Source organism: Xenopus tropicalis, chromosome 4 (assembly GCF_000004195.4).
Source record: "Xenopus tropicalis strain Nigerian chromosome 4, UCB_Xtro_10.0, whole genome shotgun sequence".
NCBI classification, from domain to species: Eukaryota; Metazoa; Chordata; class Amphibia; order Anura; family Pipidae; genus Xenopus; species Xenopus tropicalis.
This window is the reverse complement of record NC_030680.2, coordinates 107,422,304-107,436,084: the sequence shown is the minus strand read 5'-3', so window position 1 is coordinate 107,436,084 and position 13,781 is coordinate 107,422,304. Positions and strand designations below refer to the sequence as shown.

Below are 13,781 nucleotides of genomic sequence, written 5' to 3'. Positions count from 1 at the left end.
ACTCCTATTCCTGCTTCTTTTAATCCCTGACTCCAGCTATTAGTGCTGGGAGATCTTAATCTCGGTATCTCCTGGTGGGGCCAAGCTGCCCAGCTAAATACCCTGTCTGCCACTCCTAGAGCGGCCTATAACAATTTACTCACTGTCTGCTCACTGGCCTGTCACTATCCTCTCTCCAGAGGGGTCCCAGGCAGGAAGACCTGGCTGCACATGGCTGCACAGCCTTATATACTGTGTGCACCACCCTGTGGCCATAACCCTGAACTGCAGGGATACTCCCTTTCTTAACACAAAAACAACTAGGACCACCTTTAGGTGTCCAATTCCCTAAGGCCACCCTCTAGTGCCTGTCAAAGGAGAACCCATCCTAGGGGCCCAATTTTGGAGATCCCTACACATATATGTAGAAATTACATGGGCTCAGATACATTACTTCCCCTCCAAGTTCCATGAGATCTGATTGTTTAAACCACAGACATGCCAACATTCTAAGTAGAATAAGAAAATCTGGGAATTGCTGTAACCCTGACATGCCAACCTTTACTGCATCTATGTTAACATGCCATGCACCCTAAATATCAGTTGGAGAGACTGGAAATATACTGTACCATATAATTGAGGACACCAAGAGGGAAGCATAACTTAATGACAGAGATCATTCAATTCAAGGTATCATAACAGTAGCAGTGTGGCAAGGACTCAAAAGCAAAATGGAAGGAACACACCACTTTAAATATCAAAGAAGGCACACTGGGACTCATTTATAATGATGGCGCAAATTTGCTTCTGATAGTAGCCCACATCAACAAATCATTGATAAGCTTTATTGAGCCAACTTCTTGTAGAATAATGAAATAACGATTGTCTGTCCTGGGTTAGTGCCCAAGTGCAAATTTTCCCACTATTTACAAAAGAGTATGTATGTAAATGTATGTTATAGGAAGCCACATATGTTCATGACTCATGCCACCCCACTTACAGTCTGTATTTTTCTCTCCTTCTTAGCTCTCTAGTGCCTTCTTGTCTTTTCTTCTCTCTGTTTTTCCACTTTTCTTCTGATCTCCTTTTTAATTTTTTTTGCCTGCATTTTTCTTATTCCATATTTCTTTTTCTTCTATCCTTTTCTTTTTCCACACTTTCTTTCTCACACTTTTTCCTCCTCTTCCCTATCTTTCTTATCTTTTTCCCTGTCTCTTATGTATGTATGTATGTATGTATATCTTTATTTATAAAGCTCTACTTATGTACACAGCGCTGTACAGTAGAATAGATTAATACAATCAGGGGGTTATTAAAATAATAATAGATAAATAAAAAGTACAACAATAAATACAAATAAATACAAGGTACAGTTGCAATAAGACAGCCCAGTAGACAATTCCACATCTGATGAATTGTCCCCAATTCTCCGAACTATGCTTTCCTATATGCTTTTTTTTATATTCTACCCCTTTCATCCTGTCATTCCCTCTCTTCCATTCTCCCATTATCATTCCATCTTCTTTTGTGTTCTCTCCATACCTGATTTTCCTTTCTCTGCTATATATCACTTTCTTTAGTATCTTTTGCATCTTTTTTTGTACCTTTCTAATAAACTCCAATTTGTGCCTTTGCCATCTGCGATCTAGGCAATGGCATACCATTTCTGGGTATTCTAAGCATGTAAACCCAGTGTTAAATGTAGGTGTCTGACAAAACACCTGTAATCTCTCCGCCTAGCCTTCAGTGGCAGCCATATGGACCCAATTGTGCACTCTCAAAATGCCAGGTATTGGCATTGCCCCAAAAGTTAAACACACAATCAAACCCTTGCTTCCCAACTTGAATTTTTTTAGTACTAGGGGCATAACACCATGCATCTGCCATCATGTCTGCCAGATATAAATTACAATAACATTGTGCATGGACAGGGATCCTAGTGCATCAAGGGCAAAGGGTATTTCAAACACTACTAGGGCCCAAGAGAATGTTTATTGGAGTCCTTAGCTGGGAGTTGTGATAAGCTGCTGGTGCTGAGTGATTTTATTTAGTTGAAAGGGAAAGGGATGCCTGGCTGAGGACACCAATGACTGAGGGCATTAAACATAATATAAACATATAAAATAGTTTGTCAAATGGGAGAAAATAGTAAAAGAAGAATGAATAACGGGAGACTGTCCTGAAAATTGCCAGCCGCCCACTTAATTAGGGAGTGGTGTGGTGTCTTGGCCTGTGGTCTGATTTATCAGATTGGTGTGATTTGGCTATCTATGTGCAAATTATACACATTACATGTAAAGCAATACACAGGAATCTGCCCATGTGCTGTTAATATTTTTTTGTGCTATATTAAACAATCCGTCTGCAAAAGTTTAAAAAAAGAATTTGCAACTCTTGCACAAACCTGTGAAGATTTTAAAAATACATCATAATACTCTTTTGTTAAAAAAGATCAGACTTATATACTTGGTATTTATCCTGCGTGCTGCTATTTATCCTGTGACGTCAGGCTTGGTCAAGTGACTTGATTAACTGAGATGCAACAAAACCTATTCTTACCTAAAAATACACAGATGGAATAATGCTGATATCTTGTTCCACAAACTACTTTCCTTCCTACTATTGTCAGTTTTGTGGCCATTTTTTTAAATATTATCCTTTCTTATCTCTTATTTACGTGTTAAATATAAATTTCTTAGAAACCATCAAATCATTGTACATTGTTGTACTGTATATTATAGAATTATAATTCTCACATATAATTTGTAATTATAAATGTTCATAATGAGTCCAATTAATGGGGCAGTGTCTAAGGGCAAAGACACATGGAGCTACTTACTAGCAGCTACTAAACACCAGACGGTACTGAGAATTGCCTCTGCTAAAACACACGTACAGAAAATTATCAGTAGATTGTCAGCATTGTGTATTTTTGTAGCCAGGGGTGTTTTTGACCTGTGAACCGCCCCAGGCGGCCCCTCCAATGCCGCCCGGCCCTTACCTTTACTGCGCCTTAGGGGGTCCAGGGGGGGGTGCATAGCTAGTGTAGAGAGCGCAATTGCACAAAGCCGAATTTCCGAATTTCAATTTTTCAACTCGCCTCATGGTAGCAGAGCCCCTGTTTGTAGCATGACAAGTAGCTGCTACTTGTAGCTTCATGTGTCTTCACGTGTCTTCACCATAAGGAGTAACTATGAAATAAAGTCTTCTTAATATCAGCTGTAGAACTTTAGGAGTTAGAATTTTGCCTTTAGTTAAGTACAATAAGGTCTGGAATGGTGATGCATTTCATCCCTTTATAACCAGCTTTTTGTTGCCTGTTCTCTGTTTGATAATGTTTGAAAATAAATGTTTTCCATAGAAATTTCAGCTTATTTTGTAACAGGGCCAGAGCAACCCACAGCACCCAGCTAGCAGTTAGCAGAGACTTATCTAGAGCAGTTAAAATAAGGTAATCAAGCTCTGACTGGTTGCAAAGGGTTCATGGAAGATAAAAAAAAAAAAAACTTTGCTTAGGTTATTTAATAAAAGAAGAAAAATGTTCATATGATAAAAACTGTAATCAATTGAGATAATATAAAAGAACGTAGTATATAAAAATCAACGTATCCTTTTGCAATATAAGATATATTTAGCACCTATCTTGAGGAGTGGTTACGTCAAGAGCTCCCTTTGCCTGTTGTATATGCAACTGACCCATTCCTACCGAATCAGATTCTACTGCTAATTTCAGCAATTAGGTGCCCCATAAATGACAACATTGATACATGCATTGACACAAACTGTGTGCCATTATGGTCAATAACTGATGTCGGAATTAGTAAGTTGCATAAAAGTTTAAGCACAGGCTACTCAGTGAGCTATTCTGTTATGCTGGAACTCTGGGGAAAACTTTTGCATTTTTTTTTGCACAATGCACTTGTGTAAATTAACCTGCATTTGGGGGAAACATTATTATGTGGAGAAACCCCCTCACAAGGGCTATGTTGCTAACACCGGAAGGAGCTCTGAGTGTGGGCAGCCATATTGGGGCACATTCATGGACATTATGAGTCAGTGCTGCAGTTTTTGCATGATAATTTCCCTTTATCAAAATATGTTATTGTCCAAAATTATCTGCCTGATGCATAAACATGGGTGCATTGCCCATCTTGAGAGCCCAATAGTGTCTGGATTTTTTAAATACTTCTGTCACAGGCTTGATATACAGGCCGAAGATCTGTTCATTGGCAGTGAAAATGTCTTAGCATTCTATCTCTGGACACCAGCTGCCATTTTGTTTTTAATTTCATTAGTCTACGAAACAGTTTACTGTAGTATTTTCCCATGCTGGGAATATACACATTGTTGAAGCAAATAGATAGTATGGTCTTGAGATCATTTCAGGGCAAGTATGTGTTGGTTTGGTCTGGGTGCACTGGTTTCTTACACAGTCCATAAAATAAATAAAATAGTCTAATAACATATAGGTTGGTTGGCTTCAGATAAACTGAATGTTTTGACTGGTTGGCATTTTGTGCAATACAGTGTGCAGCAAAAGAAAGAATGGTACAGTAGCTACTCCAAAGCCCAAAGTAAGCCTCAACTATTCAGTATGCATTTCTGTATATTGTGTATCTATGTACACACACTACACTATGTACAGTGCATTACTTGCACATAAGCATAAGCAGGTTCCAGAAAAGCATGCTTGTTACTGGTCATCTAAATATAGGTACCTGTTAATAAAAGAATGTTCTGCCCTACACAGAAAGTAAAGTTCTTTGATTTTAGGTTTTTTTTGGTCCCTGTAGTGTTTGAAAGTGATAATTCGGAGGACACAACTGCTTTCTCAACAATGGGAAATCATTTTTAGAAAATCTTGTTTTCCTGTTGACATTTTGATCAAGGGAAGGGGTGTTTTTACAAGTTTAAATAATCTTTCACTCTCACTTCCTATTTTTGCTTTATTCACATATGCGGGGCTTCTAAGTAGGGGTTAGCCAATTTAGTTCAGCTCTGGAACCAAGCAGGAAGGAACCGTGTCATTATTCACTCATCCTGTCAAAGGACCCCGCTGACAGTCGCAATATTATCTCCTATTCTGGCTACTGTTGCATGTGTTTCCCTTCTTCCTGCTTGGTTACGAAAGGCTTCCAGAACCGTAGAGTGAAGAGCAATTACTTGGTTAATTAAACAAGTGCATGTTTTATATTTAATTTTAATGTCTAAAGCCATGGATATTACCATGGAGCATATTCATTGTTATTTTAAACTCACCTTACAACTGAAGAAAAGCATGAAATCATAAATTGAGGCAACAAATTTCTAATAAATAAGCGCCCAGCCAGCAAAGTTTTCTCTTTGCCAGTTGCCGAGGTATATTTGAAACCTGAAAGTAATTTATGTGAAGGTTATACAAATAAATGTGACATAGATAATTAATCACATTCTGTCTGACTGGGGCAGTGAGTCCATTTGCGGCTTTAGCAGTGGGGGGGGGGGGGATGCTGGTCATGTGGGTGGGGTTTGGATCTTGAAATGGTGGCCCTCAGTGGGCTCGCAACAACTCAGACTGATAGTGGATAGGGAAAGAAAAAACATCACCCAACAAAAAATGTAACTGTCAGGATAGTAAAAGACAGACCAAGGAGGGAAAGTCATACCAAGATAGGGGAAAATAAAAGATAAGGGAAAAAAGGCCAAATTGTTGTAATCTAGAGCTAAGGCATTGCATCCTAGTCAGTCTAACTGATGAGACCATGACCTGCAGTCTTTAGGTCAGAAACCGCTGGCCCTAAAGATGGGGTGGATGATTCTCTATTAGCAAGGACTGTCAGAAATGGACTATTTAGACTGAGTCTTGGTAGATAATTCCCTAATCCTTATTATGGCAAACATTCAACCCATAATAATATTTTTTGTTTACTTCCTTATGATGCCCATATTAAATCAAATTTAGAAATGGATTTATGATAATCTGCAGCCAAGGGGCAGTTATTGCAATATATATATATCTGTATGGTGTGGGGTCATAGGACATTTCCTAGTTAGTTGTAGAGCTATGAAAATACCAGGGATATCTATCTATCTATCTATCTATCTATCTATCTATCTATCTATCTATCTATCTATCTATCTATCAGAAATGATTGTACAATTGCCTACTAGAAAATATTTGAAAAAGGTCATCTGAGGTTTCAGCTCTTTTCTGAGTAGAGCAACATCAGAGCAGTTTTCCTTCTGAATATATTCTTCTCGACTGTACATTCTGTATAACTGACCACCAGATGGCGCAATTGTAATGTATTATATTAGCAATTTATGAACAGTTGAACAGCTTTGAAATAAAAAAAAATATATTTTCATTTGAATCCTGACCTAAAGTTTAAGAACTGTGTTAAATTTAGGCAGATGTCCAGGACAGATTTTTTTTATGACAAGGATATTTTTGTAATGAACTATATGAAAACAAACTTGAAACAACAGTTACTATCTTTTATCTTGGTTAGGTAATTCGAAAGGGTTGGCTGACAATTAGCAACATCAGCATCATGAAAGGAGGAGCCAAGGACTACTGGTTTATTCTAACTGCAGAGAGCCTTTCCTGGTACAAGGATGATGAAGTAAGCTTAATGAATATTTTATTATTGTGCCGGTAAGATTATAGTTCTTTGAGTATATTTTGTTTCTACAACAAACCCACCATGACCTATGCACTTGTTCTCCACTCCTTTTTGTTTCTCTCTGTCTCCTCTACCTAATAGATTGTAAGCTCACCAGGGCAGGGACCTCATCCCAAATGTGTATTACCTAGCAATTAAAGATTCTTACAAGAATTATTACACCTTGTAAAGCACTTACATTTATAATGCTATATAAATAAATACATGGGGTTTGCCCTTTTACTGGCAGGCCTGGATTTGTGGAGAGGCCACAAAGGCCCGGGCCTAGGGCGGCAGAAATTTAGGGGCGGCATGCCGCCCTGCCACAACTAAATTTTTTAATTTTGCTCTCATACGGAGCAATTGGGACCTCTAACCACTGCTCCGTATGGGAGTTTAAATGTATGCTATATGCATGCGCTCTCGCGCTCTCTGCTGTGGCGGGGGTTTGCGCGTTTGTGCATGCGCACTAGGTGAGGGGGGGCGACCAGTGGGGGTGGCCTAGGGTCGCCCGGGACACAAATCCAACGCTGTTCACTGGGTGACAAAAACACACCCAGTTTGGAATTGAAAAGCCACAGCTTTTATTGACAGATAAGAACATATTAAGAAATGCATATAGCATACACCATAATGATTATAAGTGTAGCCCACTTTATAAACACTTGTGGCTAGTGATGAGCGAATCTGTTCCGTTTCGCTTCGCCGAAAAATTCGCGAATCTTTGAAAAGATCCGCGAAACGGCGAAAAATTCGCGAAGCGGCGAAAATGTCGTGCGACAAAAAAAATTGTCGCCCGCGGCTATTATTTTGTCGCGCGGCTATTATTTTGTCGCGCACGGCTCTTGTTTTGTCGCACGGCTCTTGTTTCGTCGCGCGGCTCTTGTTTTGTCGCCCGCGGCTCTTGTTTCATCGTGCGGCTCTTGTTTCGTCGCCCGCGGCTCTTGTTTCGTCGCCCGCGGCTCTTGTTTCGTCGCGCGGCTCTTGTTTCGTCGCCCGCGGCTCTTGTTTCGTCGCCCGCAGCTATTATTTTGTCGCACGGCTCTTGTTTCGTCTCCCGCGGCTCTTGTTTCGTCGCGCGGCTCTTGTTTCGTCGCCCGCGGCTCTTGTTTCGTCGCGCGGCTCTTGTTTCGTCGCGCGGCTCTTGTTTCGTCGCCCGCGACTATTCTTTTTTGACGCCGCGACAATTTTTGGACGTGCGGCGAATTTTTCCGCGAATCCATGCCTGGCGAAACTTTTCGCCCATCACTACTTGTGGCACTACCTGCTGATATGTCACTGGTTGGCGCTTCCAGGAGTCCTGAGCCCCGCTTACTATGGGGGAAGCAGGGATTTCTTTGATAATGGCGTGCCTCCACCCAGGGCTCTGCTATGGGAGAACTACAACTCCCACCCTGGGAACTGATGTAGTGTATTAACCCCTCAATAGGATCCACTGGCTGCAGGCTGATTTGCCCCTCCCTGGGGTAACTCCTTACCAGTTGTAGTGGTCCTGGGTACACACACACGGAATACAGCAGATTGCAAATGAACAGATTGATCTTTATTGGGCAGACCTCTCCAGGAGTGTATCATCAGACAGTCAGGGCACATCCACAGGTTACATCAATGCACAAGACCCTCGCTCAAAGGTACCCAGGGTACTCACGCCAGAATGATCTCCTCTAGGAGGTCCCTCCGGTACTACACGCCAAGAGACCCTCTCTTAGGGCTCTCCCCGGTACTCTCGCCAAGCAGACCCTCCACAGAGACTCATCCCCGGTACTACACCCAGGCTACTCTTTAGCAGGGTCCTCTTTCTCTTGGAGACTATCTCTCCCTTACCTACACACTGTGTGCCCTAAACTTCCAGCTGATGTAATGCTGGTAGGATCTTAATCCTCTACACTCCTGGAGGGGCATTGCGGCCCATTCTTACCTTCCACTCCCTACATGGCACTCCTAGAGTGTCCTAACACAGGGAAACTACTAACTCACAGGGGAGCTCCTCTCTCTAGAGGCTCCCAACTTAAGATGGCTCCCAGCACATGGCTGTTTCCCTTATATGGGCCTATGCACCACCCTGTGGCCATAACCCGAACTGCGGGGATACTCCCCATTAACTATAGATATACCAGGCTATACACATTGTACCTTAACCATTACCCTCCCAGGGACCTATCCTAGGGGTATACATCCTGAGGGGCCCATTTTAGCAAACCCCTACATTCTCCCCCTGCAAGAAAATTGTCACCTCCTGGCTGACACAAAATAAACACAATACTTATACTTTTACCATCAAGTTAACATCACTCTTCAACAGTCCCACCTGGGCTCTGTCATGGGTACAATGGTATACCTGGAAAAGAAAGGTCAGGCACATAATACATGTCCCACCCGCCATGTGAAAAGTCCCACACAAGAGTCTCTGTCCCTTGAGAAATTTCACACAAGTTCAAAAATGCAAGGACAACCAATTGCCCTTAAACTGAAAACTCTATTTATCAGAAAAGTAAATTCTCTTGAACCCCCCTCCTCCTTGAGGGAGTCCATTTCCCAAGGTGATCCCACCTTGGGTTTTCCTCCACCAACGGGTGGGCACTTGGATCAGTCCTTCTTGACTGACAGGACCCTCCTGGGTCAACTCAAAAGCTCCCCTACGGGAATTTGAACAGAAGCAGCACTTGCCTCCCAACCAGCCGGTTGGCTGCAGTGTGGGTATTCCTCACCCACCTCCAACAGTTCCTTCTTGGAAAAGGACAAGTCCCTCCTGGGGGCACACCAAAACCGTAGGTGTCACTCACCCCTTAAACACAGTTCCCTCTTTTGGGATTTAACATGCCCCCTGGGCCTTTACACCATGTTGGGGAAGCGCATCTTCAAGGTTTGGAAGTATGATGGGGGTACACAAAATGGGAGTGTGGCCCTCTGTACCACTTCCTCACTGGGTCGGGCCTCCCCTCTACAGGTCTCATCTCTCAGGGGCCCCATCCAACACTTATGGCCACACTGCGGACACCTCCCCATGGCTTGATTAAACGCCTGGTAGGCCTCGGCGCCGCACTCTCCACACAAGGGTACCATGGTAGGGTCACCCTGCGACATTGTCTTTTTAGCAAACGACCCCAGCCAAACATACCGGAATCCAGCGTCATATGCGATCCGGTTTTGTTGCTGGTTTGGTAGGGACCCAAGGCCCGCGCTACCGCTTTCACTTGGTGCAGACATGTCCAGAGTGTAATGCAGCAGCCAGTCACTCACGCGACTCCCACTAGACACAGGACTGGAATCTCCCAAAATGGCCGCCATGATGTCACTCGCGAAGCCGCGCCCCTTATTCTTGGCGCACTTTCTGGTGGTTCCCGATTGGAACAGGCAATCTCACTGATGTTTACTAGGTAGCTCAGTCCAACACCTCCCCCTACATGCCTCAAGTCTCGCGTGGTTTCCTGAACACTTGGCGCCAAAACCCCTGCGTTCCAACTGGCTGGGAGCCTCTGCCTAGCTCAGTTTCGCGCCAGATCCCCTGGCTGGGATGCGGTTCAGGGTGGCCCAAATTTAGCACGGACGGAGGGGAGGGTTCACAGTCCACTAGGCCTCAGGTGCTTTAGGGCCTTTTCTACTAAGCAGCTCCTGCTCACAATCTCAGCAGTGCCTCCAAATGTAGCCCACTTTATAAACACTTGTGGCACTACCTGCTGATATGTCACTGGTTGGCGCTTCCAGGAGTCCTGAGCCCCGCTTACTATGGGGGAAGCAGGGATTTCTTTGATAATGGCGTGCCTCCACCCAGGGCTCTGCTATGGAAGAACTACAACTCCCACCCTGGGAACTGATGTAGTGTATTAACCCCTCAATAGGATCCACTGGCTGCAGGCTGATTTGCCCCTCCCTGGGGTAACTCCTTACCAGTTGTAGTGGTCCTGGGTACACACACACGGAATACAGCAGATTGCAAATGAACAGATTGATCTTTATTGGGCAGACCTCTCCAGGAGTGTATCATCAGACAGTCAGGGCACATCCACAGGTTACATCAATGCACAAGACCCTCGCTCAAAGGTACCCAGGGTACTCACGCCAGAATGATCTCCTCTAGGAGGTCCCTCCGGTACTACACGCCAAGAGACCCTCTCTTAGGGCTCTCCCCGGTACTCTCGCCAAGCAGACCCTCCACAGAGACTCATCCCCGGTACTACACCCAGGCTACTCTTTAGCAGGGTCCTCTTTCTCTTGGAGACTATCTCTCCCTCACCTACACACTGTGTGCCCTAAACTTCCAGCTGATGTAATGCTGGTAGGATCTTAATCCTCTACACTCCTGGAGGGGCATTGCGGCCCATTCTTACCTTCCACTCCCTACATGGCACTCCTAGAGTGTCCTAACACAGGGAAACTACTAACTCACAGGGGAGCTCCTCTCTCTAGAGGCTCCCAACTTAAGATGGCTCCCAGCACATGGCTGTTTCCCTTATATGGGCCTATGCACCACCCTGTGGCCATAACCCTAACTGCGGGGATACTCCCCATTAACTATAGATATACCAGGCTATACCCATTGTACCTTAACCATTACCCTCCCAGGGACCTATCCTAGGGGTATACATCCTGAGGGGCCCATTTTAGCAAACCCCTACATAAGCAATGGTTAAACTTACAATGGACATGATATATATTTGGAGCATCCCTTTAAAGAATACTTACCCCACGTAACTTTCTGGGCTGCCTGATATGCCAACCACCAGACCCCCAAAAAGTCAGATGGTAATTGAAACCAGGAAACCATGTAACCACCTTGCTGGACCCCACCAACATCAAGCTTGTGTCAATACTGGTCAGCCATTTAGCTGTAATAATCACCAGACATGATCTCCAAAATAGCGAGCAATTTACCGCCTGAGCTGCTTGATATCTCAAGCAGGCCAGCCACCACCTAATAACACAATCAAGGCTTTTTTAATCCCCGACCCCTCCTGAATACTTAATAAAAACATAAACATCCCTACATTATTGAGATGTACCCCATCTGCTTTAAGGTGGCCTTCAGATATGAGATCAAGTCTGTAAAAACCCCCAAGCCGCACATGAGTTTTGCCACCTGCTTGTTCACTATTTTCCTGCTATGATTAGTTACTTCCCAACTAAACTCTCAGAACAACCTCCCATTAATCTATAAGAACACTTGTAGATACTTAGATACAATTGTCATATTAGGGAAGAGCTGAAACAATAGTTCAAAGTCCTTAATCATGATTTGGATTCATTCACACTGAGAAATCCTACTAATATTGCAACCAGATCATTAGAGAAGATAGAGTTTTTGTACATCTTGCCACCTTGTACCCTAATTCCCCCTCTTTCTGCGATATAACCACACTGGACAGAATGAGTCACCCAAGGCATTTATGGTAAGAGACTCCTCCCCCTACTGGTAGAATAACATTTTCTAACCAAGATATGTACTGTCTCTGCTGAAAGCAACACCTCACCAAAAAGTAGTCTTCCAGAACTGGAACTGGCATGAGATCTGCTATTTACAGTGCCCTTTATATATAATACATATATATATATATATATATATATATATATATATATATATATATAAACAACAACAAGAGATCCTCTGCTCTCACCCATTATCAATATATAGAACATTAAGACATTCGGTGCATTTAAGCTACTAAGAAATGCCCTTCCCTTTAAGCAAAACAGGGATTGTTTGTCCATATATTGCAATATACTTCAAGCTGGCTAACTGCGTCAAAGTCATCCCTTTTGACCAGTTCCTACACTGACTTATGCGATTCATTAAGAATTCTACTGCTTCAATATACATTTAGCCAAGGGACTAAGTTTTACCTGCAACTTTCTTGCTTTCAAGGTTAAAACCCCCATATGGTTGCCCTTTTATTGGCTCCACTGGGATCACCTGACTGCAGCTGGGAAGAGTGGGAGCTACAACAAGGAGCTGGCCACTGCTCCTGTATAAGCTATAGCAAAAAAAGGGAAAGTTGTGCTCAACCACTAAATTTTAAACCATTAGGCGGGGGTGCAATGAGGTTGTGACCACGAAATACATAGAAACAACAACAAGAGATCCTCTGCTCTCACCCATTATCAATATATAGAACATTAAGACATTCGGTGCATTTAAGCTACTAAGAAATGCCCTTCCCTTTAAGCAAAACAGGGATTGTTATATATATATATATAACCCACATTTCAAACTTTCCAGTGGGTTGGTACAACTGTAGTTGCCCACTTATTAAGCTTTGGCTGGACTCATAGGAACAGCAAGATTATTCTAGCCCTTTTAGAGGCTGCAGGCACCCCAGAGGCTGCTGCTCCACCCATGATCGTCTTAACTGTGATAATCCTTTCAACGGGGCCCTCAGGCATTTCCAAAGTCATACCACAAGGGCCCCATCCTGGTGTAGCCCCTGCCCTTGTGATGTGGCTGACAACTCCCTGGACTATCTGGCATCCTTTGACTTGTCCTTGCCTTTTTTTCTGGCTGTAGCTCCTGACTTTGTCTTCTGGGCATCAGGCATTTCTAGTGCATTGCTGGTCTACATCTCAATGCTCCCAGGGATGCCTGGGAGTGAAGGCATCTGCATGGCCATAGCTGCCTCCTTAACAGGGTCACTGACCCATGAGGTATCTGAAGCAACACTAGCATCACTGTCTAACTGGTTCTGATCTCGGGCAAATAATGATGTATGCTTCAGAAATACCCACCACAGTGATCTGCCAGGCCCCTGCATGTGTGCTCCCTGCTGTGACCTGGTAATGGGATTTATAGTGGCCGTTGTGTACTTTGTGTATCTTAAACCAAAATAAAGTGCAACATTTGATGTAAAATATAATAGCAATTCTATCTGTTGTGTTACTAACACCCATCTTTCTATTTTAATATAACTTCCAGTGTAAAGGTCAGGTTGCCCTATAAATGTGCCTGCCAGTGTAACACTGGGATTTATGCCAAAATTATACAGTTCAATGGACTTGAAGTTCATTAAAGTGTATGGAATTGTGTTGGCTGCAGTCAAGTAAATTTGCATTGAAATATGTCATTGTCAAGTTTACTAGACTTGCACCAGTCTGCTGCTTCTTACCCCATGTTATACCCTTTTGCACAGGGCCACGTGTCATATGCAACACTATGTAAAAAGAAATAAC

At 43.2% G+C, this 13,781-nt stretch overlaps 1 protein-coding gene across 1 annotated transcript in view; it reads left to right on the top strand.

Moving 5' to 3' along the window:
• dnm3 (dynamin 3) overlaps positions 1–13,781 on the top strand; it is a 150,925-nt gene that overhangs the window by 36,439 nt on the left and 100,705 nt on the right. Inside the window, exon 13 of the mRNA XM_031901337.1 lies at positions 6,471–6,584. Within this exon, the coding sequence (XP_031757197.1) occupies positions 6,471–6,584 (114 nt within the window). The remainder of the gene's footprint in view (positions 1–6,470; positions 6,585–13,781) is intronic.